Source organism: Triturus cristatus, chromosome 11 (genome assembly GCF_964204655.1).
Source record: "Triturus cristatus chromosome 11, aTriCri1.1, whole genome shotgun sequence".
Taxonomy (NCBI): domain Eukaryota; kingdom Metazoa; phylum Chordata; class Amphibia; order Caudata; family Salamandridae; genus Triturus; species Triturus cristatus.
The window spans coordinates 147,552,038-147,579,197 of NC_140594.1; the positions used below are offsets into that span (position 1 = coordinate 147,552,038).

General features: G+C 45.3%; 1 protein-coding gene across 2 annotated transcripts in view; it reads right to left on the reverse strand.

The window, feature by feature from the left end:
• The window catches only part of DDX55 (DEAD-box helicase 55), a 93,054-nt gene extending 82,647 nt beyond the window's left edge, over window positions 1–10,407 (reverse strand). Inside the window, exons 1-3 of one of the 2 annotated variants that reach the window (XM_085636359.1) lie at window positions 9,684–10,407; window positions 1,167–1,217; window positions 1,000–1,086 (exon numbers count right to left, since the gene is read on the reverse strand). In XM_085636359.1, coding sequence (XP_085492485.1) covers window positions 1,000–1,086; window positions 1,167–1,217; window positions 9,684–9,791 — 246 coding nt within the window. In that variant the 5' untranslated portion in view covers window positions 9,792–10,407. The remainder of the gene's footprint in view (window positions 1–999; window positions 1,087–1,166; window positions 1,218–9,683) is intronic. The other variant, XM_085636360.1, reaches the window with a different exon arrangement.
• Between the last annotated feature and the right edge of the window lie 16,753 nt (window positions 10,408–27,160).

Here is a 27,160-nt window from a genome sequence, read left to right on the forward strand (position 1 = left end):
AACCACACCAGTGTTGGTAATTTTTCAGGGGGCACCTCTAAGATGACTTCTGAGTGCATTTTTCATTAAATCCCACACTGGAATAGTGTGGGTTTTATGTGCTTAGACCTTTGATACAAAACTTTCTAGACTTCAGTGATATGCATTTCAAAATGGCTTCACTGCACTTACAATGTCTGCGAATGGCACAGGCACTGTAGGGGCATATTGATCTTGCAGCTAAGCCCTGACCTGGGTGTGGCGCACCCTGCATTTAGGGCTGTAAGGCTTCTAGAGGGGCGACGTACCCATGCCACAGGTAGTGTTGGTGGGCATGGAACACAGGGATGTGTAACATGTCGACTCTTCAGTTTGGTCTGCACAAAAACACGCAGCCTGCCATGGCTGGCTGGGGGTGTTAAGATGAGGGGTCTCGGAGGGTGACACAATACATGCTGCAGCCCTCAGAGGCCTTTACTGGTCACATGGCCCTTTGTATCAGCTTTTACAAGGGACTTACATGTGGCCCAGAGGTGTGACAATTGTGGGTACAAAGGTCCAGTTAGGGAAAAGAATGTGTTTCATCACTGCATGAAACGCTCTCAGTGATTGCAGTCACAACAGTGGCTGTTGTCCTCGTTGTCGAGATACATTTATTTGTAAATACCTATGAGATCTATGTTCTCCTTGTGCAATGTTTTCATTGTAATGGTCGCAGGTAAGGGTGATCAAATATGTTACATAACTTGTTGCTTTGGTGGGTGTGTTGTTCATGAGTGCAACAAGCACACTGAGGCAGGGAGCCATAATGGGGCATTTGCACTTACAACGGTAAAAAGAATTGGAGGGTAGGCCCTTCTCCATGGTGCCTGTTGATCGTTCAAGCTTGATTGTAAAGGCAAAAAAAAAGGCAATTTGATCTTCAGCAAATACAGTTTTGTCCTCGCATAAGCATGAAGAAAATTACTAGCAATCTGAAGTTCTGCAAAATAATTTTAGCATTTTCTAAAGAATTCTTACCTGCATTTTCTTTAACTTTTCTTCCCGTCGGAGTAAAATTTCCAAAATGGGAATCACAAAAGCTAACGTTTTACCGCTGCCTGTAACCTAGGATGTAAATAGGATGGTTCACTTTAGTTCTTAACACAGAATAAGAACATCAACCATAATTTAAAATATATACTTACTGCTTCTGCAGCAATGTCTTTATTGCTCATAAACAATGGGATAGTCGCAGACTAAAACAGAAAAAACATTACATTAGTACGCCTTGCACTGCTAAGGATGAAGAAAAACATTTACAAAATAAGTACTGAAAAAGAAAAATGTCAGTTTCTTTAGTAAAGCGTTTGCATGGGGACTTTGAGAATAAAATTATTTTGAAACCAGAATAGGGGTTTTGAAAACCAATTTATTTTAAATTTCGAGTAATCCCATAATGTCAGTCTTATGCTGCACCAGGCACTATGCAACAAATATGGTATACCATCTAATATATGCTCCCCAACAGGAACCTCACACAGCAGTTATCCTGTTTTATGTTAGGCACACATACAGGCACTCTCTAAATCTGCAAAATATTAGTTCGATATCAAGCTGTGCTGGTCAGTTTACACTTTAGTATATATATATATATATATATATATATATTTTTTTTAAAGAGTTTTATATAGCGCGAACTAGACCCGAGACATCGGGTATCAGAGCGCTTTACATAGCACCAGTTTTGTTACAGAAGGACTCATTCATTTTTGTTAGGCACGGGGAGATTAAGTGATTTGCCCAGAATCACAGGATGTTGAGCATCGTTGCCGTGACTCGAACCCGGTTCCCCAGCTTCGAGGTCGACCGCTCTAGCCTTAAGGCTACATCCTCTACCCTGACCTTGTGATTTATAAGTTGGGCTGATACCATTTTAAAATGTTAAATATTTCTAAGAATTCATTATAAAAGGATGAAAGCAGATTTTTCATGAAACAGATAATAGGTTACTATGGAAAAATCCGAATTGACATTACGTTGTAGATCTATTCCTAAAAAACGTTTATAGGGAAAAACATATTGGTTTGGTACCAAACACAAATTAACAAATTTTACAAAAAAGGCTAACAAAATATTCTACAGCCACCCTTTCGATTCAGTCCCAACAATAAAACATGCAAGAACAAGCATTGGCAAAGCCAACAGGTCATTCCTATGAGAAAGCTATTGGCTTTGTCAATGTCTTTTAGACATACTAAAATTGCTAAACTGCTAGACACCCATGTTGCGCAACACTTCTGTTCTTTCTTGGAGAAGTCTGGAAATCTCGATTCCCATCAGGCTGGCTTTTGTCCTGCCCGCTCAATGGAGACAGTCAATTTCTCTGTGTTGGATGTTAGGAGGAAACAGGCGAATCATGACTTTACTCAGGCCATGGTTTTGCTTGACCCCTCGGCAGCTTTTGACATGGTTGCCCATACTATATTGGTCGACCATGTCAATATGGCAGGATTGCAGGGTATTGATCTGCAGTGGTGACTTCCTTTCTTACACATCGAGTCCAATCGGTCCATCTTCCACTGCTTTCCTCTGACAAGGTTCAACTGAGCTGCAGAGTGCCTCAGGGTTCCTCCCTATCCCCTCATTTATTTAAAAACTACATCCGCCCATTGATCCACTGTCTCCAGGAGCAAAAGGTGAAAGTATACAACTATGCTGATGATATGCAGCTGATATTCACCAATGACAACAACAGGTTCTCTTTGGTATTTTTCCGAAAATACCATGGTCTTTATAAGAGACTGGATGAATGGCCACCAACTGAAGTTGAATTCAGACAAAACTGAAATTGTGGTCACAAAATTAACCAATTACATCAATGGAATCCTTTATTTTGGCCTTTGAAAATGGGACACCCCCTCCCGCCATGCTCAAAAGACAGTGAACAGTCTTTAGACCTATCCTTGAAACATCAGATAGGAGCAGTGTACTCTGCGTGCTTTTTCCAACTCTGGAAAATAAGGAAAATCAGAAGATACTTCACAGTGGATGCTGTTATCCATATTCTGATGGCATAAGTGATATATAGGATTGCCTATGCTAACATACTCTATCTGGGACTCCCCTCTGGCCTCAATCATAGGTTGCAACTAATCCAACATCAGGCAGCCCGGTTGGTTTTCTGTCAGCAAAGACATTGTCACACTAAACCTCTGTTGAAAAAGTTACTGGCTCCCTGTGGCTCAGAGAACTATCTTTAAAACAACCTGCATGGTTTTTAAATCTCTTTACAGCAAAAGCTGTCCAGAAACCAATGTTATACCCCAAATCGTCATCTCGGATCTGCTCATCAGAATTTACTCACAGTCCCAAGAAGTAAAACAAAGAGACTAGGAGGGGCTAGTTTATCTGCATTGGCGCCTTCAACTTGGAATACTCTTCCTCCAGACATTAGATCGTCCACCAATTATATGGGCTTCAGAATGCTTTTGAAAACCTGGCTTTTCAGACAAGCCTAGTAATTCATTCTGACTGACAGGTGTTGCCTTTATTACCTTAGCGCCAAGAGGCTTAATGGTGTATGTGCGCGTTGTAAATGCGCTCTAAAATAACGTGCTGTAAAGCAGAGCGGCAGCTATGTAGCATGGCTTGGGAAAAAAACAGTATGCCATGGCCAGAACTGGAGCAGAAGTGGACTACTACAGCATCATGATGTAGTGTTCTTTAAAGAAGTGTGTCTTCTGCTCTTTCCTAAATTGAAGCAGGGTTGGGATGGTACAGATGGAGACCGAAAAGTTGTTCCCGAACCTGGTTGCGGAGGTGGAGAAGGCCTGTTGCATTGGGATTTTAAAAAATATATATCTTTTTTCAATTCTTTGCTTTCAGTCTAATGGTGCCATGTCTGCAGGTGAACCAAGAACCGCAAGAGATTGTGAGCTCGTGGGGTGCTGGTCATGATGGCTATATATATGGTGCAGCTAGGTTTGAAAATGGTGCTTGCCAGTGGGGAGAGCCAATGTGCTTTGATCAGTATTGCAGAGATGTCATGTTTCTTCAGGCCATGCATGAGATGTGCTGTGGCATGTGGGATACCCTTAAAGGCGGGGCAATGTGTAGTCTTTCTAAGTGACCAGGGAGCATTGACTTGCTATCATTCAAATGCGAGTGTACGAGGGCTTAAACAGGGGTACTAAAGTTGCTTTCTGAAGAGAATGGTTCCACTTTATTTAGCACAGAGAGTTGATATCAGATCATCTTTGGTCTCTTGGCAATGTGTTCCTAGATGGGGGGGTTGCTGCCCAGGGTGATTCTTAGTGACTTGGGAATGGCGGAAAGTTGGAGTGGGGATTCCATTCTCTATGAACTTTCATAAAGACTCTGAAAACCTGTTGTCACTGCCAACTATAATTTTCCATATTGGTCATGCCTAGGGGCCATTTCATTTGTAGTGTGTTCATTATCAGATTGTTCGATAATTAAAAAGAAGTTCATTCTTTTACAAAAGAAAAGGCTTCCACTGATCTGGATTGTACATATTAATAAGTATTCTATTAAAACGCTTTGAATAAGGATTTATCACAATAGGTATTAAACTGCTGTATATAAAATAATATATTGTACTTACACATATATTGCTGAGATAATAGCGATACATTTTCTTCATTTTTTTATTTTTTAAAACATGTTTTTATTAACTGTTTGCTCAATCGACCACAAGTAACAGTAGTTACAGTAATCTGTACCAAGTTGACAATTCAATCTTGCCACCTTATGCTCCTTGGTGGACATAAAAACATCAATAGTATTCATTTCAGGAGGCACAACCCCTACTAGTATATACATACAGTCGGCAAGGTCACGCCTTTGACATAAACAGAGCTGCACTTCCTTGCCTTTATGGGTGATGGTCCTGAACGCCAAAGCCCAGTCTATACTGTCGCCATACCGACCATATTTCCTCCCACTTTTTTGCGCATCCTCTTCATTTATAGACCATTTCTCCTGCCCTCTGGCACCAATCCAGGTCTCGTTCCTACTCTCCCAGTGTTGGCGGCAAGGGCGACCCCCACCTCCTTGCAATGTTCCTTTTGGCTATCCCAGCCGCTAGGGCCAGCCATATTCCTGTGTACCGGGGCCAATCAAAGTCACCTTTAATCATCAGGAGGAGCCATTTGCATCCATAGGGACCAGCACACCTGAGACGATGGAAAGGGCTTACGTAACCTCCTGCCAGTAACTAGCTATCCTCAGGCATTCCCACAAGATATGGAAAAAGGTGCCTTCTTGCTGACACCCTCTGATGCAGAGCGCTGTGTGTGTTTTACCCCAAGTGTAGAGATGCATGTGCTGGTTGTATGTGCGGTGTAGTATTTTAAGTTGTACTAACCTAAATCGCATCTGCACTGCTGTAGGAGAGTAGGATCTGCTTCTTATAGTTACCCCCACTTTTTGCTGATGTTTCACTGTTTTCGACTTACTCTGGCTGGGATCCTGCTACCCAGGACCCCAGCCTAGCTGCTTGCTCTCTAAATTGATTGCATGTACTTTAGGTACACTTAAGGTTGGATTTTGGGGTACCCTTATAAGTCCCTAGTATATGGTATACTATATACCCAGAGCCTATGTAACCCAGAGGCATCTCAGGGGCTGTAGCATGTATTATGCACCCCTGAGAGACCATTCAAAATGACACAACAGGTCTGCTACAGCAGCCTGTGTAAGGTGGTGCATGCACACCTTACTTAGATAGAGGTTCACTATATCTATCCATATCACTGCACATATTAACCTATCAGTCACCCCTATGGCAGGCCTTATCAATCCTGAAGGCAGGGTACTGGATTTTATGTGAGAGGGTCAACTGCATGAGCAGAGCCCCTCTGCAGCCTTCGGAACCTCTATTCCAGCTCAAACCGGTTGCAGGGGCTCTCAGCCCCTGCTCTGGCGTGAAACTGGACAAAGGACATGGGTGTAGCCACCCCTCTGTCCTGACCCTCCCATAGGTGGGTCCCCAGAGTTTGTACCACCCCTTCCTTGGGTATAAAGTAGGAACCCGTGGCTACAGGACTTTAGATTTACCTGGACGAAAATCTGCTACAGAAACCAAGCACTTCAACTATCTACACTACGTTGGATGACCGAAGAATCTCCGTTGGAGTAAAGGAGTTACTCCCCTGCAACGCAGGCACCAAAGACGCATCTGACCGGTTTCCATCTACGCAGCTCCTGACGGACTCTGAAGATTTTGCAATACAGGAGGTGGGTGCCTAAGCTTCCCTGAGGCCGACCAGTGCTCTCAGCAAACCTGAGACCCGTAGCCCTCGAGGGGACCGTGCAACCCGAACCCCTGGACACCGTGCACATTTGCAGCAGCATATGCCTTTTGGCGATCCCTGAGGCTGTGTTTGGGCTACTTGTAGTCCAGACCCTGAGCAGTGATTCCACCGAAGATTACTGGCCTACACTCCACAAGGGTTCCGTGGGCTGGTATTTTGGGATGCCTCTCGAGGTCCCGTCGCGATCCCTGGTCTGTCGACCTGTGGGTCCCTGAGAAGGTAACTTTAACTTTCCGTGGGCTTTCCTGGTTGCTCCAGCCGTGCTCTGACTCTCCATCGCTTGGGGAGTCCACAGGACCTTGCTGGTCCACACCGAAGAATCTTTTCTCTGACCGCGTGGGTTGCAGTTGCCAAGGCTTGTTGGTCTCCAATCCGGACACTGACTCCCCCAGCACTCGACATCCTTCGTGGGATAGCTCGCCTGCGGACTTTGGTCGCCGTCGACGTCTCCTGGTCCTCGTGGCTGCAGAGTCATACTTCACCTCATCTCACCTGAAACACCCGACATCAGTGGGCATTCGTCTACTGAGCCCATGGTCACTGGCAAGTGACCTAGACTATGTCCCCTCTGCTTCCACATCCTTCTCAGCTCCGATCCAGGCTTGGATCACACCGGACACCTTTCCTCTTCACGGCAGCCGCACTTTGCAGCATCACGCCATTGAAAACTACGAAGATTCCCGACACCATTTGACACCTATGCACCCGGCTTCCCTGGGTTAGATAACACAAGTTCTCCGGTGCTCACATGGGTACTGGCCTTAGAACCTTCTAAGTTTGAAAGGGTTTGCTCCAAGTCCTCTCCTAAGTCTGCTTAAGCTTTAAAATTCCAACCGCAACTTTCCCATAGGATTGTACGGAGCTCACGGCTGTGTTCTCACACTGCACGCATCCCCCGTGGGTCCCCTGTGTCACTACCTTGGGTGGTTCCTTGGGGTCCCAGCGATTCTACGTGCTCTAGACACTGTGTCTAGTCAAGTCGTGGTTGTTATACCACTTTCTTAATATATGGCTTAGTCTCCCCCTGGTGCCCACTGTGTATTGTGTTATTTACTGTCGTTCTAGTCCTTAAATATTGTGTATCTTGTTCTCTAATCTCATAAAGAGGTTAGTAGAGAAAGTTTAGTAATAAATACATATATTTTATATATACCTTGTGTTGTTCTCCTTTCAGTTGGTCATTCAAGAGGTTATAATCTGGTAAACCAAGCTGCTTTACATTCCTTTGAGAGACTTGGCCTGAAGGCTGCTCTCCACAGCTACCACTAGGATAGCTTTCAATAAAGGTTGTCTTTAACCTAATCATCAATAAGAATTGTTCGGACTGGTACAAGGTGCCCACTTTAATTAGTGGACAGCATATACCAGGCCACCTTCTCACAACTGCTAAGCGACATTTCTCCTATCATCAAGCCCCATGCTATGAAGCATAAGACCCCTGTTATCCCTACTTTCTTTACGCCTGCTTCAGGACTGACTTAGCCATGATATCCTATGGAAGGTTGATATCATGGCTAAGTTTGTGAGGCCCTATCAACAAGCTAACGCCACATTTCATGAGATTATCGCTGGGTTTCCAGAGATAATCTCACGTTGGGCAGTTAGCGCTAGGATTTTTATCGCTTTTGAGATAAGCGTTGCTAATAGCACGCTATCTCAGCGATAAAAACCCACGTTAGCCGGCGATAATTATCTTAGCGCTAAGTGCGCTTAGCGATAATTATCGCCGGTTGTTGCTGATATGCCCCTTAGTGTTTGAAGCAAGGAAGCTACAGAACATAGGAAGGTGGAGGGTTACTAGTTATAGCCAGAAGAACTGTTGACTAGAAGGTAGGTTTTTGGCTTTCCCAAGCTCTATACAGGGCCGGCTTTAGGGCGGTGCGACCGGTGCCATCGCACCAGGTGCTGGCTTCCTGGGGGCGCCGTGCTTGAAAGTTTATTATGCTTTTGAAGCACCTGCTGCAGCGTTTCTTTCCCTCAGCAATTACCAGGCCTCACATAAATGTCACAATAACTCCTGTGATTAATTAACGTCCTGGAGAGAGATCAGCATTTTGCATAGTTGATGATTTGACTTATGTGAAGTTAGTGCAGAGGGTTAATATGCCTGCTGCAAAGAACGTGTACCAAGTAGATTACAGAGTGTGTATGATGTAAACAGATCAGCAGGTTACTGCTTTCAAAAGAGACATCTTTTTTGTTACTTGCATTTATAACTTAAAGTCCTAATATAGAATAGTGAACTATTAACTTTCATCCTAGAACTGCATACACACTGCAAAGTATACATTATTAGAACATTGATTAATGTTGCAAAAAGGATTCATTTGGCTAGAAATCGATTCTTAGAGAGAACTCCCAACTATGCTGTTTCTTTTTCGACTCTGAGTTTGTGCTTCTCCACACCAAGCACTCTACAACTATACTGCCTACCAGTATGGATGACATGTGACTCCTACACTTTTAGTCATTTGGCTTATGTAACATTTCCTATACACTGATTTACACACGTATGATTGATTGTCTCTGTGTAATGTGTGTGCGATGTAAAGTGCTCGGACACCCTACACTGGTATGAGTGGCGCTATATAACTAATTCAATGCATCTGAGAGAGTGTTGTTATGGAGACTTCGTCACTGTTAAAGGGTGCTAGTGAGAGAATCCGTGGTGGAGGTGGTCATTTGGGGGGCGCCAACAAACATTGTCGCACAGGGCACCACCAGCACTAAAGCCGGCCCTGGCTCTATATGTAAGAGATTTGCATACGCAGTAAGAAGATCTGTCTAAAGGAGTACGGGTAGCACCAATAATCATTTAAATATAACTTAGTAATAAGAAAATGTTACTATGCAAGGTACCATTTATAGAAATCACAGAATAACGAAAGATTGAGAACAAAAAAATATGGAGTTCTGAACCTATGTCTTGCAGCTAGCATGTAGCTTTTAGATGCCGGTTCATTTCTAATTTAGCTATTCTGTAAGTATTGTAACTTTTTGTCTGCCACATAACACACGGATCTCTACAACAAAAGTTGTAACTCAGTGAGCTAGTAACACAAAATACAATTCCGTGATCTGCAAGTTATACACTGTGCTTTGCAGCAATCACATTATCCCTTTTAACTATTGTTTTCATTTTATGAGCGGAACCAATGACTAGACTGCACACAGAACTCTCCAGCAATTGCATTAATCACCAGAATTATCTAACCACTATTAGGGACTAGGAACACAAAGATATTGGCAGTAGGTATCATAAAAAAATGTAAATATACTATGTGGCCATTTATGTACAGCAACAGATTTACTAACACATGTATCCTTGTTGACAATGTCTTCGTGGCAGAGATTTTGAAAACAGATTTCTAAACAGAATCCATTTACCTGGACTGGAGTCATATGTGTGAAACCCAGATCCGCTAGGGTCTGCAGCACCTCCTGGTGTAGTTTCACAGGCAGGCTCTGCCAGCTGCCTTCAGTCACAGACTCCATCCCCACTTCGTGCAGTTCTTCTATGCCTGTGCTGCACGTGGGCGCCACTTCCGGCTCCTCCGAAAAGAAACACACGCTGCCACTACAGTTCCACCTTCCGAGTTTGCTGTCAACATAGAAGAAAGACAAACATTGCGCCTCATCCAACTGCACTTAAAATATGGCGGCCATGTTGGAGTGTTTCGTTCTGTTTAAATAAATACAAAACCTTTTACAGATCGATGCTGAAAGGGTTTCGATTGTACGGAAGACGAATCTTGTAGTTTTTATGCATAAATATATTCGTCAGTATTGTTTAAAAAGTAGAAATCAGTCTAATTTGCCTTTTCATTGTGGAACTTAAAATGTATTAATTTCGGTAAAACAAATTCAGAAACTCCCATTCTAATATGGATCTTTCTTTAGCACGGTAATATGAAATATAAGTATCGTGATCCTTTTTTAGTGTGATCATCTTTGATAGGGGGGGCATTAGGATTAAAATAGTGCAAACATTTGTGACAAGAATTTTCAATTCCATTAGGGACACGGAGGAGAGGATTATGCTTCTCATTTCTTTACTACTTATTCACAGCAGCCAATGAGATAAAAGTTTTAACAACACTACATTACCCATGAATACCAATATGTCACATAATCAACCATAAGGCACAGCCCTATATAAGCTCTAACAAAGGTGACAGTGTCCTCTGTCTTTGAATAACAATCCAACAGGTAAGTCAGTTCAACCTAGTAACTTGATCAAGTTGATCCAGCCTTCACCAAAGAAAAATCCTCCTCATGAGGAACCAACTTGGGGCCCAACGGGGCTCAACTCTCGAACTTGTGCTTGGACAAACGAAGTCCGGTAACTGCCTTGTGTAAGGGAGGCGTTTTTCCACCGCAAACTTCAGAATGAGTACGTCGCGAAGCACTTAATCACGCCTGTAGTGAACAAGCCACTTTTGTGGTCTGATACGCTATGATGACCCTCAACCACCACCATTTTACCTGATTTCAATGTGTTATATTACCCTAGCCTTAACGTAGGTTGGCCCTGCATATGTCTGCTTCTCTTCTGTCCTATAATCTTGGTGTCTTTCAGTAGAATAGTCTTGCTAAGAATAGAAGGTATGGGATGTCGAGGTGCAGTGTTGTGGGTGGTGGTGCACACGTGCTCAATGTTGTATACTGAGGGATAAAGTCTATAGTGTTATTTGGGTTATGTGAATTATGTGTTGAACTATTGCCTTTGGCATGGCTTCATGTCATTCTGATTTCTGACTTTACCTTGCTTTATGGCAGTGCTGACTATTGCCTTTGACATGGTTTCATGTCATCCTTGCTTTTCTGATTCCATCTTGCTTTGGGCCTTTCTGTGTGCATGGCTTAACTAACTCCATTTTCATGACTGAAGCTATTTTCTGTGCCTGCACGAAGCTGCAGGGGTGGGGAGGGCATGTTTTGCTCTTCTCCTGTTTTTCGCACTTTACTGACTAGAGAGAACTGGTTCTTATCAGAGGAATGTACATGGTCTGTCTCGGAGACATAGCAAAGGCCTGATCAACCGATGCAGTGGCCTTGGAGCAGGCTGGTACGGGCTCTCATGAGAACGAGGGGGTGAGGCTTGCTAGAAGCTTCGTTAGGTTTGAATTTGTATTAAAAAGGGGAGCCTACACTGGCCTGGTGGAAGTTCACGCCATGGAGCAGACGTGTTGTCACGGAAGAGTGGGGGCTGGTGGCACCTCTGAGCTTTCACCCGGTTCAAGCAATGGACTCCCCTTGAGCGAAGTGGGGTGAAATGATGAAGCAGTAGGTGAGGTGTCTCTGCTACTAACTGTCTCTTGATTCTTTACTGATTCTTTCCATTCCTTCTTATTTTCTGATTCTTATATCCATACATATATATTTCTACATATATATTTGCTTTGATTGTGTATTTCAATCGGTTATTTGATATGTGAGAGTCTGCCATGATCAATATATTTATATTCGGCCTGCCCGTGATTGAAGTATTGTGTTAATAAATGTATATATTCCATATTCGTCTTTTCCTTGTCGTAGGAGGTGATGAGTGTGCCCTCCTGGCAAGTGATGTGCAAAGTATATCTCGCTCTAGAGAAGTGTTATGTGTGTTACCTTGGTCTAGAGGAGACTCATGTGATATTGTTTTCTTGCCTTGTCTTTGGGGGAGTGTTGAAAGTTTGCCCACCTTAGGAAGTGCTGTGTATATGTTATATTCCATAAGTTTGGAACTGATATTCTTGCCCTGGGAAAGTGCCGGTACATACCTTGGTCCAGGGGAGATCTGAGACCTTTCATTACGTCTCACTAGTTATCTGCACCTGAAAAGAAGAGACTGTAACTCTGGTCTCAATACATACGTCACCAATCATGACAATAAGAAAAGGGAAGGGAGAATATAAGAAAACCTCTGCAGTATATCAATACAATGCAAAGACATATAACCTGGTTGGGATAATCCTCGCCTCCGTGTCCTTAATATAATTTAAACATTTTGTCACGAATGTTTGCACATTTTTAATTCTATGTCAGGACCGGAGGCTCCGATTATGCTTGTTCAAAGCTTAGCCACCACTACAGAAGCCACATCAGCAATAGGTTTGTAATAAAATTATTTAAAAGTGGTCTCTGTTGACCAATCAGCTGCATTCATGATATCTGCAAGGCTGCCTCCCCCCCCTCCCCCCAGGTGAAAATGTTCGGGGCTATGGCCCCTCAGCTGAATGGGCTCCAAACTTAGACACATCAATGCCTGCTTTGCCAATAAGCCAGCACCCATCTCAACAGGGTGGCTGGGGTCACTGGGCGGAAAGTCTTTTGCAGTGCAATCAATAGTAGACCTCTCATGCCTGAACGAAATTCAGCAGTACTCACCTCATACGCTTTTAAGCATTGTGCAACACACAGTTTAGGATTATCCGGAAAAGCTGGATATGATACTGAAGAGGTATTGCATTTAGTTTGTCTTGTGATGTAGAAAGTCGCGCCTTATGAGGAAATCCTGCGTCCCGCTAAACCCAAGTGCCGACATCTGACACTCTTTTACATCAAATCAGACACAGCAACATGGTCAACTTGGCAGATAATTGCTTCCTTGACAAATACTTATTAGAAGGCCATGATTCCAAAAATCTCAGGACAATGGACACGTCCAATAAGATGTCCTAAAACATAATACTTATGACAAGGGGGTCTGACCATCCGGATACCTCTAAGGAGTTTGCACACAAAGGGATGTTCTCCCACTGGTTTACCAACCACTGGATCGTGGCCTGCCGAGATGGCCCACCGGAAATTATTTATGATCCTGTAAGACATTCCAGAAGAAGCGATGGAGGATAAAAAATTGACAATCAAGGAAAAATTTGCGTTAACAGAATTGACTTCCCGTTCACTGCACCAGCCACACCATCGTTTCCAAGCTGAATAGTATCGCTCATGGGTATTAGCTGAACAGGCCTTGCTGATAAACCTTTTAGCATCTCGTAAAAGGCCAGGGACATTACATCTGTCCCGGAAACCCGCCAAGCCACCAGAGAGAGTTGCCTCACTATCATTGGATGTGGAGATCCCTGAGGGTCCAGCAACAGGTTCCACCGATGTGGAAGGAGGATCGGGCTAGCACAGGACATTACCAGAAGTACTGGGAACCATGCCTGCGCTCTCCAGAGTGGGGTAATCAATACTAACGTCGCCCGTTGACAACGTGTCTGCGCCAACACTCTGGGAATCATCATAAATGAGGGAAACGCATAACACAGTGTTGTTGGCCAGTTTCGGAGAAAGGCATCCGTGGCAATCGCCTCTGGGTCCAGACGCCAGCTGAAAAAGGTGGGGATTTGTCTGTTGAGACATGAGGCAAACAGGTCCAGATGACAGGGACCCCAAAGATAGTTCAGTGCCCGGAAAATACGAGAATGGAGTTTCCAGTCTCTGAAATCCTGTAGATACCGGGATTGCCAATCTGCCACAGAAATTCTGTATTGTAGGCAGAAGTGCCAAAAATCTTTGGCAATTTCCACTAATACTCGGTACCTCATCCCTCCCAGCTTGTTCTAATATCGCACCACTGACACGTTGCCCATGTGAAGCAAGATGCAACAGAATGCCTTTTTTGGGGAAAGACTGCAAATCGCAAAGGAGCCCGCAAGGAGCTCCAGGCAGTTGATATGTAATGACAGTTCGTCTTGGGATCAACTACCCCCGGTGGAGATCTGTTCGCAATGGGCTTCCCAACCCTAACGGCTGGCATCCGACTCGATCACTACTTCCGGAGTGGAACCAAAAATGGCTCTGCCGTTCCATGCCTCCATGTGGTTTAACCACCACAACATCTCCAACCTCGCCTCCTCTGAGAGGGGTTTCTGTTCTGCATAACCGAGGCCTTTCCCAAGATGCTGTATTTTTAGTCTCTGAAGTGCCCGATAGTGAAGGGGACCCGGAAAAATTGCTTGTTTCGAACCATCCGGGCTACTGATCTCAATGATACAATCTGCTTGTTCAGAATCAATCTCAACTCTCTCTTGATTGATCTGATTTTCTGTGCTAGGAGAAGTAGCTGGCATAGACAGGAATCGATCTGAAACCCTAGAAACTCTATTGACTGTGTCGTTATCAGGATCGATTTCTGTGAGTTCACAATGAACCCCAGGATCCGCAGGTGACTGATTGACCAGTTGAGGTGGGTTACAACTAGTTCTGGGCAACATGCCATGATTATTATGTCATCCAAGTAGATGATTTGACGTACTCCCTGAGCCCTCAAGCACTCTCCCACTGGACGAAGGAATTCCATGAAGCACCATGGTGCCAATGAAAGACCGAAGGGGAGAACCTTGTATTGGTAGAAAATCCTTTGTCAGTGGAACTGTAGGAAGTGCAGATGTGGCGCGAAAATGGTGATAGACAGATATGCGTCCTTCAGGTCCAAACGGACCATCCAATCCCCCTCTTGGAGAAGGCCACGAAGAAGATAGATGCCCCTCCATCTTGAAATGTTGATACACTACCCATCCATTGAAATCTTTGAGATTTAACACAAGTCTGGATCCTCCTCCTTTGTTCTCGACTAATAAAATACTGCTGGTAAACCCCCTGGGGTGAGGATCCGTGGTGACTATGGCCCCTTTCTTCAAAAGAGATAGTATTCCAGCTGAGATGAAATCCTGCTCTTGTCAGGAAAATACATCTGAGGGCGAGAAGGAACCTGACTGGGGGAACTGTACAGCTCTAACTTGTAGCCCTGCACTGTCTCTAGAACCCAAGCATCTTGTGAAATTGTGCACCATACCTGTAGAAAGGACTGGATCCTGCCCCCCAACATTACTTCTGAACATGAGATCAGTCTTACCTGTGGCTCCGGCATCCCGGTTTCCACCCTGGTTTCCTTCACATCTGCCTTTCCTAAAGAGATTTCTGGAGTGCCGGGTTGGGTAAAAGGACGAGTTGCTATTGTTGGGGGCCTTGATAGCCCACACGTTGCTGGTGGTATTGACCACGTGGGACACCCTGATTATAACCTCGGCAGAACGTTCGCCATTTATATTGTCTGGCCCTGCCAAAAACCGGTCGGAAGGCACGTCTTAGGGACTCCTGCGCTTTATCAAGATAGCAAAATGTAGCAACAAACTTGGTGAGCCCTTTGAAAAAAGGGTATTCAAATAGTAGGCCTTGAGCTAAGGGACCAGATTATGACGTAGAAAGTTCTGCCAGCTTAAGATCCAGCTTTAAAAGAATAGAGCACTGCCTTTCGCTGGACATCACGCAATTTGCATTTCCAACCTGGCATATAGCCTGTTGAGACCATCCTATTAGCTCTTCTGGGTCAATAGCTAAGGCAGATTCTTTTGTCTTAAAGCCCAGCTCCAATATCGTTAGAGGGCCCGCTATGTCAAGGAGCTTATCTGTCAAGTCTCCACTCACCTGAAATCCAGGATGTTCGATTTGAGAGATGAGACGCTTGTTCTCTATGCCCCCAAACATCTACGCCTATCAAACCGTATGTATAACACAGCTTAACAAGAACAGATCTTCAGGGGAAGGGGGAAATGGGTCAAAATAAGAAAGAAAACACTCTGCTGGACGCGGTTCTTGGCACTACTGTGGCGCTAATCGCGATAACTTAACCAATCTGTAAACACAGCAATTCTTCTGGGAAAATATCTATGTACAAACGATAATGATCAATAAACATTCATTAACCTACTTAGTTGAATACATACACTAGTATCCTGATTTACATTGCACATAAAGATAATACATTTCACTTTAATTTGCTGCTCACCATATAGCAGAGATAATGTCTACCTTTTATCATCAGATGCATCACGTGCTTAAAGTAACGTTCTTAAACATGTATATAATGCTGCTCTCTGTAGTGAAATAAAAGAACACCTTGTCACCTTTTCAGCATAACACACCATTAACTGAATTTCAAATGTTCCATGAAACACTTACTAACAAAAACACCTTTTTCTTGTCTTCAAGAATATCATAAAATAAAAGTAATACAACAAAAAAAAAGTTACAGCAGAAAATGTCCACTTATTTCTGAGTAGGAAATGAGTCTGTCTCTCTTTAATTTTAAAAGTCTTATTTGTCTTACTCTTGAAATACAAAGAAACTATGATTTAATGAACACTGAAGCATTGCCTCTGCGAGCGCAAAAGTCGTCAATTATCAGCCTTTGGAATAAAACAGAAAAGTACCTGTTTAATCTTTGACGCGCTTCCACTGCAAGCTTTGTTAATTAGAAATGCCTTACTTGATTGAGCGCTGATTTTTCTGTCTTTGTTGCATGCTGAAGTTATTTCCTGGACGGAACGAAGGAGGAAGTCGTGGAGTTGTCCTGGAAACCACCAAGGACTGACTGGAGCCGAAGAGGAAGAATGCTGCCTGCGGTGCGGGAACTTGAAGGAAATCAGGAAAGTGGGGAATCGTGAAGACGAGCTCAAGCACGTCTCATTCGGCTTTCAAGCCTTTTATAGGCTTCAGGTGGGTGGGGTGGTTTAACAGAAATGCAAATTGCCAACTGTAAAGCGGGTGAGGCAGGCACATGTTAACTGTCATACTGGCTACTGAGCCATGGTTTCCTATGCAAATTGCCAACTTTAAAGCGGGTGTGGCAGGCACATGTTAACTGTCATTAGTTCTGCTGAATCAAGTTGTTTCAAGCTAAATGAATTCAGATACCAAGAACTACTTAATGTTTATAACAGTATTACAGCATACCATACCAGTTTCTACAAGAAAAATAAAAGCATGAAAGTTCACACTTGTGCAATTCCATAAACCAAACCAAAATATAGCAAACCAGAAATAAAGACTGAACATGCTACATACATATTGGGTCAATTCTAATACACAGTATGAGGATTAGCCATGTTTATGGCGCAAATCCTAACACTTATCTTGGCACGACCGCCATGCCCTATCTATGCCCTTCTTAGGGTATTTTGAATATTTCTTCAAATAGGTCACCATAGTGGGGTCCAGATCTGGTGTCTCCGCCACCTTACCTGGCAGGTCAGGTCTCGGGCACTCAGAGCGCAGCCTCGCTCTCACATCCTTGTCAAAAGCCTGTTGAAGGTGGGCCTGGATGTAATCTGTCACCAGGCAGTGGACTTAATCTGTAACCAGGCAGTGGAGTTAGGATGTATGATCTCTGCTGGTTCAAACATGAGCAGCTTGGGTTGAGGAGAGGGGTTCACATGACGCTCCTTTTTTGAGTATTTAGAAGGTCAAGGGGCTTCGCCTTGGTCAGACGTATAGCATGATGAGGTATCCGCATCGTCATCATGGAGGGATTCTGTGGATGCCGTCTCAGGAGGGGGGAGTTAAAATCGTGGTAATGCGACAACCACGTAAATTACATAACTAACAGAACTGTTATAACCATGAACAATCTGACAGCATCAACGCACTAACACAAAGAAAGAGGACACTGTCACCTTTATTAGAGCTTATATAGGGCTGTGCTCTATGGCCGGTCATGTGACATATTGATATTCTTGGGTAATGTAGTGTTGTTAAAACTTTTATCTAATTGGCTGCTGTGAATAAGTAGTAAAGAAATGAGAAGCATAATCGGAGCCTCTGGTCCTGACATAGAATTACCTGGCTTTAGAGCTAGGAAATAAAGTGAGCGGGCCATGGGGATGTAACATTTTCTATTTTTATTTTATTTTATTGAAGTGCTTAAGTGGCATGTGATTTTATAATAATTTTCCAGTAACTTGGGTTTTTAATGTCACTTGGAAAGTCGTTATAAAAAGAGATTTTGCTTAATTGGAAAGATAACGGTGTAGTCGTGCCTTCCTTATAGAAAATCTCTTCACTTTAGATTGGAAATTCACCCACTGCAATATAACGGACAACGTCATGGAGAGATCCTAACACTTACAATGATTGTAGCATTTGCTTTCAGTACCACCAACAATTTGGACCCGATCGGTGTAGTCCCTAATTAGACTTTTGGTGCTCCCCGCTGGATACATCTTTCCTGTTAGTTAACACATTTAGCATTAGGGAAAATAATTTCTGAAAAGAATGACAGACAAGGACTAAGCTTTAAAGGTTTACGCAAAGAACATCAGTTACAGAAATGCATAAGCTGTGCCATTAATCAATTAGTACATTCAGCGTACAAATATGTAATACAGAGAAAAACTCAGTAATGTTCTCCTGAGAATACAGCATAGATTTACCTTCTAAGAAAGGGAAAAGGTGTCCATTCAGCATAGAGAAACCACATCCTATTATAGGACTTTAGACAAAGGATTTAATACATTCATTACTCAAGTACATTGTTCACAGGATTTCCACCAATAAGGAACAAGCAGAAAGAAAGATTTTACTACAGAATACATTTGGAGATTCTCTCACAATTCTGCCACATTAGACTCTACGTTCCAACAATTCTATACATGTGACATGACTTTCACATACCTATTCATGCCTACTACCCCTCCTGGGGTATAGGCCATCATACAGGACTCTCCAGCCATCTCTGTTCTGGGCCTTTCTTTCAATCTGACTCCAGGTGTAACCCTTCTCCTTGCAGTCAATCTCGAGGCCTCGACACCAGGTGTTTATTGGACTTCCTCTTTTGCTTTCCCCTTGAGGGTTTCAGTTGAGGGCCTTCCTGGTGGTGTTTGATGCAGGCTTGCAGAGGGTGGGACCTATCCTGCCCCAGCGACTTTTCATGATTTCTTTATGAGCAGGGCATTGGAAAGTCTGCTGCCATAGGTCATTGTTGCTGATGGTGTTTGGCCACAGGATTTGGAGGATTTTCCTCAGACAGGTGTTGATGAAGGTCTGGACTTTTTTGGTGGTGGTCACTGTTGCCCTACAAGTTTCTGCTCCATACAGAAGGACCAATTTTACGTTAATTGTTAAAAAGCCTGAACTTGGTGTGCAGCATTAGGTCCCTGGAGCCCCAGATCTTCTTTAGCTGAATGAAGGCAGCCCTTGCTTTGCTGATTCTTGCCTTCACATCGGCGTCTGTGCTGCCCTACTTGTCTATGACACTGCCCAGTTAGGTGTCTTCCAGTGTTTCACCAGCAAGAGTGACTGCAGTAGTGCATGCCGTGTTAGTCTTTAGGATCTTGGTTTTCCCCCTGTGGATGTTGAGGCCAAGTTGTGCTGATCTTGCTGCCACATTGTCAGTCTTCTCTTGCATCTGCAGATGGGTATGGGTGAGTAGGGCCAGGATGTCTGCAAAGTCAAGGTCATCAAGCTGCATCCAAGGTGTCCACTAGATCCCATTACTTCTCCTTGCTGTGGATGTCTTCATGATCCAGTCTATGGCCAGCAGGAAGAGAACAGGCGACAGCAAGCAACCCTGGCGGACGCAGGTCCTCACTTTGAAGGCTCTTGTGAGTTGTCCTCCATGGATTATCTTGCAGGTCATTCCCTTTTAAGAGTTCCTGATGATTCTTACAAGATTATCTGGCACACTGTAGTGGCAGAGAAGTTTCAAAAGGGCCTCTTTGTCCACACAGTAGAATGCCTTCTTATAGTTGATGAAGCTGGCATAGAGGGGGTAGTTAAATCCATCGACTGCTCAAGTGATGATGCGCAGTGCTGCAATCTGGTCTGTGTAGGATCTATCTTTGCAGAAGCCAGCTTGCTGGTCTTACAACTGAGCACCGACTCATTCCTTTATTCTGTTCAGGAAGACAAAAGGTAATGGAACAGTCGTGTGGGCTATATGGGTTGCACCAGTAAATAAGTCCTCAAAATCTGATATAGCACATAGGTGCTCACACTTGACTTGACCCCACTACTGAGCGGTCAAATTTCAGAGAAAAGTAACTTCTCTTCTAATAGCAAAGATAGTATCAAGGAGCACACTAATATCTGAAGCAATTCCCAATGTCAAGTACAATATAATCTTTTAAATCATGGCATTCATTAAACATATGTAGACAGGAGTCTTGATAGTTCTTGAGTTCAGTTATGTTGCTTATATTTTCACAATTAGAAGAATGAATACATGCATCAGCCCACCCAACGCATTTCGTCCGTAAAAGGACTTCATCAGGGTTAAATATGGCGTGGTTCAATACCAGTGGAGCAGGCCTACCGATGGAGATTAGTTATATTTCGTGTTGTGAATCCCCCGTAGCGTGCTATCAATCACCCAAATTAAAGCCTCGGTTCTTCGGTTGAGATAACAATTTCCAAAAATTGAGTTATTCTTTATTGATTAAGAGATTCAGTTGAATCTTATCAGAAAAAAGCCTTCTTTATTAATATATAATTGCTGGGATTTCCTGTAGCATAAAGAAGGTAAGGTCTCATGAGCAAATATCCTCAGTCTTCTTGCCAGTCGTCTATCTGATCTGACCTCAAAGATAGACGACTGGCAAGAAGACTGAGGATATTTGCTCCAGAGACCTTACCTTCTTTGCGCTACGGGGAATCCCAGCGATTATATATTGATCTAGAAGGATTTTTTCTGATAAGATTTAACTGCAAGTATTTATCAATAAAGAATTACTCCATTCTTGGAAATTCTTATCTCAACCGAAGAACCAAGGCTTTATTTATTTATTTTTGTGTTTTATAGAGCGCAAACTTGACCCGTTAGGGTATCAGAGGGCTTTACAGAATCATAGAGTTGTACAAAAGGCATGGAATCATAAGAGTATGCAATCGATTGGGAGGGGGCGGGGTGCTGGATACATAAGGGATAGAAGGATAAATATGTACAGTTTACATTACAGTTACTCAAGACAAGGCCCCAGGTTTCTTGGTGGGGTGACTAGGTCATCTGAGGGAGGCAATAGCCGGAAATTGATCAGGGTCTCTGTGGTGGTTAAAGGTAAAAGTTTAAACGAGGAATTTACCCATACAGAAGGTTTTGGCTTCCTTTTTGAAGCGTGCCAGAGAAAGGATTCTTCTGATGGCGGGTGGGAGAGAGTTCCATATTCTTGGCGTGGCCCCAGTGAAAGCCCGATTGTAACGTGCAGCCTGGAGCAAGAGGTCTCTGGCGGACCGGGAGTTTCTGATTCCTCCAGATACCACAAGATTCTGTGCAAGATATGCAGGGGAGTTTGAGTATAAAGCCTTGTGTGTGATGCATGCCAGCTTAAGCTGTATTCTGGCCTCGAGAGGAAGCCAGTTCAGTGCTTTCAGGTGTGGAGAAATGTGATCAAATTTCCTTGTGCCGGTAAGTAGTCTGGTGGCTGCGTTGAGGCAGGCTTTTAAAGGTGCCAGGGAGATTTTGGGTAAACCCGAGAGGGAAGAACAGCCATATTCCAGTCTAGAGATGACTAGTGCTTGGACTGCCATTTTAGGGTCGGGAGCGTCAAGGAAGGGTTTCAGTTTCCATAGGTAGCTCAGGTGGAATCTGGCTGATTTGGCCATCGAGTTGATGTGGTCCCGCATGTTCAAGTTGCAGTCAAGGGTTATTCCCTGTGATTTGGCCGAGTCCACGATGGTTGGTGGGCAATTTAAGGCTGTGATGGCCTTAATCCATATCTGAATCTCAGGGTTGGTTTTAGGAGGGGAAATTAGGACAAATTCTGTTTGCGTAGAGTTTGAGTTGATTGGAGGCGAGCCATTGGACGGTCAGCTTCAGGGCCTCATTCAGGGAGAGAATCTCCTCGAGGGATGAGATTTTGATGTAGATCTGAGTGTCGTCAGCGTACATATGGTAGGAGATATTTGCAGTGCGTAGGACTTCAGCAAGCGGCTCTAGGTAAAGGTTGAAGAGGGTGGGGAACAGCGTTGATCCTTGAGGGACTCCAATCGTGACCAGAGAGGGAGCAGACAGGTTGCCGTTAATTAGGAGTCTCTGTGATCGGTTTGGAGGAAGGATCTACACCATTCTACGACAGAGCCATCCAATCCCATGCTGAGTTTGAGGCGTTCGAGTAGTTTTCCATCGTTGACCGTGTCGAAGGCCGAGGATAGGAGGATTAGGAGACATGTTTTGCCTTGGTCAAGGGCTTGGAGGGCATCATCAACGATGTGGAGCATGGTGGTTTCAGTGCTGTGTCCAGGTCTGAATCCAGATTGGAAATCATCGAGTAGGTGGAAGTTGTTGATGTGTTGACTTAGCTGCAGTTGCACACACTTCTCCAACACTTTAGCTAAGAGAGGGATGTTGGAAATAGGTCTGAAGTTGTCAGGGGAGGCTGGATCCAGCCATAGCTTTTTCAAAATGGGTATGGCTTGGCCGGCTTTCAGAGAGTCAGGAATCAATCCCTGCCGGAGAGAGGCGTTAATTATTGCAGTCCAGCTAGGAATAATGGACTGGGCGGTGGCAGCTAGGCAGTTGGAGGGGAGGGGGTCGTTAAAATGTTTATTCAGGTTTAAGGTAGATAGGATTTTAGAGATGGAGTCTTCGTCGTAGAGTGTGAAGTCGGTCCAGTGTGCTTGATTCTTAGGTGAAGCCTGTCAGGGCGGCGTGGAAGGAGGAGGGAGGTCAGGAGGGGGTAGAGAGTATGAGGCGGCACTAAGTTTGTTACCTAAGGCTTTGATTTTGTCCTCAAATAAAGAGGAGAATTCCTCTGATGATATTAGAGACTTGGGGTTTTCTTTCGATGTTTTGCCCAGTTTGTTGGATTGGTGTGTGACCAGTTCAAAGAGTTTGCGGGGTCTGTTCTTGGTGTTCCCAGTTCCGATCTGAAGAATTCTTTTTTTGAGTTGAGAATGTTCCTGTTGTAGGTATTTCTGGCCTGGCGGAGATGTTTTAGATGTGCGGCAGAGGGGTGCTGTCTCCAGATTCTTTCAGATTGCCGGAGGGATCTCCTCTCATTGTTGAGGGATCCAGTGAACCAGGGGTTTCTATCTTTGATTTGGGTTCTTTTTAGTTTTAGTGGGGCTAGGTCATCCAGAATGTTCGATATAGCCACAGAGTAGTGATCGTTGAGGTCATTGACCGTTGTGATATGCGAGGCGGGGGGGTCAGATTTACACCGAGCCTCCAGTTCTCTGTGGTCTAGGTTCTTGGTGTCTCTGACCCAGCGTTTAGGAATCAGCGGCTGCGGTGCCCTTGTCTTGTGGGTGCCAGGTAGTAGGAAGGTGATGGCGTGGTGGTCAGACCAGTCACATGGGTCTATAGAGATAAGCTTGACTGTTGATTCCTTAGAGATGATCCAGTCAAGAGTGCCCCTTTCGAGTTAGTTGGGAGTGAGCAAGATTGGGTCACGGCTTGATCGGCCAGGAGGTCTTTGATGACGTTAACATGAGGATCCTTGGGATCGTTCTAGTGCAGGTTGAAAATGACTTTAGTGTTGGAGGAACTCTTAGCTGTGAACATTTCAATGAGGTGGTCAGTGAAGGAGTCATTCATGCCTGGGGGATGGTAAAAGGTGTGCAGGTTGCACAGTTGGGTGGAGTTGCTGCAAATGGAGAGGGCGAGGTATTTGCAGGAGTCAGTGGTATCCGCCAGAAGTTCCGTGACAAGAAGGTTAGAGTGATAGATGCAGGCGATTCCTCCTCCTTTCTTGTTAGGTTGCCTGTCCAGCCTTGCAATGTTATAGTTGGGAGGGACTAAGAGGTCCAGGCATGGGGATGAGGATTCATTGAGCCGGGATTCTGTTAGAATTGCTAAGTCGACATTTTTGTTCAGGATGAGAGCAGCAATATCGGCAGCGTGCTTAACTGCCAATCGGCAGTTAATTAAGAGACCAGTCAGGGAGGGGTCGGAGGGAGTGTCGGGAGTCGGGGCAGACAGGTGTACAGGCGCTAGATTGCTTTTAATCACACTTTTGTTACGGAGGGTAACTGATCTGCTGGGGTTGATAGTGACCGTGCAGATGAGATGTTCGGCACTCACGTCTAATAGACAAGGGGTAACTGGGGCTGCGTTGTAGTCCCGGAGGATGGCAAGGATTTCCTTTTCAGTGAGGTCTAGCGGACTTGGTGTCGTGAGGGTATAGTTGTAGGAGAGGACGCGAGCTAGGGTTTCCTCCTCCGAAAGGTGGCAAGGATGCTTGCGAGGGCGCAGGTGTCTCAAGGATAGAGGTAGTGGGTGTTTGGGGAGCTCTGTGATAGGGGGGGTGGAGTTCAGCAGGGGCTTGAGGTTAGCGAACGAGAGTTTGGCGAGGTGAAGGAGGTTTGTTAGATCCAGAATGGAGAAATGGATGCTCCGAATTATTTTGGCAGCTCTGGAGTGCAGAGTTTCGATATCCATATAGGAGGGAGGCGCTAAAGGACAGGGGGGCAGTGGTTCAGAAGCAGTTCTATCGTCATGCATACGGGATAGGATAGAAGGTCTAGCTCAACCTGTGTCATAGGTCTTTGGGGGCATCTCAGTCTCACGGTCGGAGTGGGGAGCTAGTGGGGAGGGGACCCAAGGTCTAGGGACGATTATGTTAGCAAGGCCGGGAGACGAGCTAGAGGGGTTAGGATGAACTGTGTTGGAAATCCTTAGGCAGGTGGTTTGTGGGAGCCTAGTCACGCTAGGCCGGCTGGTCGGAGGGTCATCGAGGCAGGTGTTGATTGCCCAGTCAGTGTCGTGCACATGGTTTCTGAGGAGGGTAAAAAGGTCCGCAAATTTATTGAGGTTTTTGGCTGAGGCTTAGATCAAAACAATGCCGCTTTTGTAGAGGGTGATGGTGAGGTCGGCTCGCAGGGTTGAGGAGGGCGCTATTGTGAGCTTAATGCCGTATGGAATGTTCCTGGTTGCGCGTACATTGAGGAGGTGTGCAAAGGTATTGCGCCAAGAGGGGGTTCTTCTGGAGTAGAAAACGAGGTAATTAATGACTATGCCATTGTCCGCGCTGTAACTCAGGTCAGAGATCAATGTCTCAGGGTGATTTTTCAGGGTGAGTGCTTGAAAGTTTTTGCAGCGGTTTTGGAGAGGTTGGGGGGGGTAAACCAGGGTATATAAGTTTTCTCCAGTAGCGGTCAGGCCAGGACCTGCCATGTTGGCAAGAGTTGGAGCGGCTGAGGCGGTTCTCCAGGGTCTGGGGAGCAGCTCGGAGTGAGAACATCAATAAGTAGCAGTAGGGGCGAAGACTAGGCCTACATGTGCTCCCGGGCTCGGGTGGCTGCCCTTCCTGGTGAGACTTCTATGTGAAGCATGGACGGCGACTGCTGGCTGGCCCATCGGTGCTCTGTCAGAGCATGTCGGTGGGGCCGTTGAGCTCACCTCATTGGGTCGCTGAAGCAGAGCCGGAGGCGCTCAGCTGACGGCCCATGCTGCAGGCCCCCTAGAGAGAAGGTGAGGTGCTCGATCCTGGCCTGGAACAGGGGCAGTGATGGCTCTGGAGACATGGTCTGCGGACCCCCGGGAGCCGGAGAAGTGGTACGGATCCCAAAGGGAGGAATGAGCCCTTGGCACTGTGACGCTGCGGGCCTGCCTCCACAGACCCATGAGGGGAATCAGCGGCCTCCCGCAGCGACAAGAGGCAGCACGCATAAATCTGAAAAGCACAAGGTGAGCAGAGAGGATCACAAGCGCAGCTTTCACGCTGGGACTGAGACGACTATGAGACGCTGGCTCGGCATGCCCAGAGGGACGGTTGAGGCCTTGGCCCCCCCACTCGTACATCTGGGAGACGGTCTGACCAGACGGGCAGCAGGACTAAGTGGTGCAGTGCCCGTGCAGTCGCTGGGAGGGGTTCCCCCGCGGTACTAGCTTGGAGCAGTTGATCCCCACCTGGTCCAGGGGAGTGTGGTTAGCCTCCCGCAGACTGACAGTATCCTAGATCATCTGAATCAAGGTTGCCCACAAAGCACTCAGCGAACTCCAGCCCTGAGAGCATTGGACCGAGGGTGTACACTGAAACGCCACTGGCCTGTGATTGCTGGTCCTGGGGAGTTGGATCCACACAATACTACATCCTCGCTCCACATACTTGATGCACCTGAAAATAGCACCGACGAATCAGTAACCCAAAAATCTACCTCTGGTTTTGGAGACATACTATACAATACCCGGTTTGAGGAGGGTCTGCCTCCCGGTGAGCGACGGCACCATAATAGGCAAGGACAAGATCACCAAAAACCACCCAATCCAATAAAATTGATAATTACACCCAGGTGCTCGCACCGATGGGACAAACCGCTGAAATGCATATAGAATCAGCAGAACAGCCACAACACAGTAGCCCGCCCAAAGAACCCACATTATGTGATCTTATGGCAGCAATTCAAACTAAACACATGGAACTCGTCCACAAAATAGACTCTGTTGCCATAGACGTAAACCTCCTGCGGGCGGACCTACGAGGAGTTGCGGACTGAGTGACTACTGCTGAGAAGGTGGTGGCGAACCTACAGTCTCAAGTAGTATCCCTTCACGGAACAGTATCCCCACTACAGAAGCTGACCATCCGCTTGGAGGACCGAGTGGAAGATGCGGAGGGACGTTCCCGGAGGAACAACCTCCTCTTTGTTGGATTCCCTGAAAAATCTGAAGGACAAACTGCAGAACTATTCCTCGAGGAATGGATTGGTAAAATTATGCACCCGCTGTCTAGGTTCTTCACAGTGGAACGTGCACCTAGAGTCTTAGCACAGCCCTCCCCCATCCTGGGGCACTGCTGAGGGCCATTATCGCAAGGATGTTCAATTATAGGGATAGAGACACAATACTGCAACACGTGTGGGTGAAGAGTACACCCAATTTCGAATGTCATCTAATTTCTGTGTTTTCCAGATTATATCCTGATAGTCCAGGAGCAGCGACAAACCTTTTTAGCAGTAAAGACAAGACTAAGCGAGCCCAGCTCGTGCTATAGCCTGATGTTCCCCTCCCAAGCTCAGGCTGTTGTATCAGGGCAAAGCACAGATCTTCACTTTGGCGGTGGAGGCTTCAGACTGGGTTGACACTCCCACCCTTCTGGGAAGTTGAAAGCATCATCTAGCACAATGAACAAACGCAGATCATCGCGACAGAGACGCTG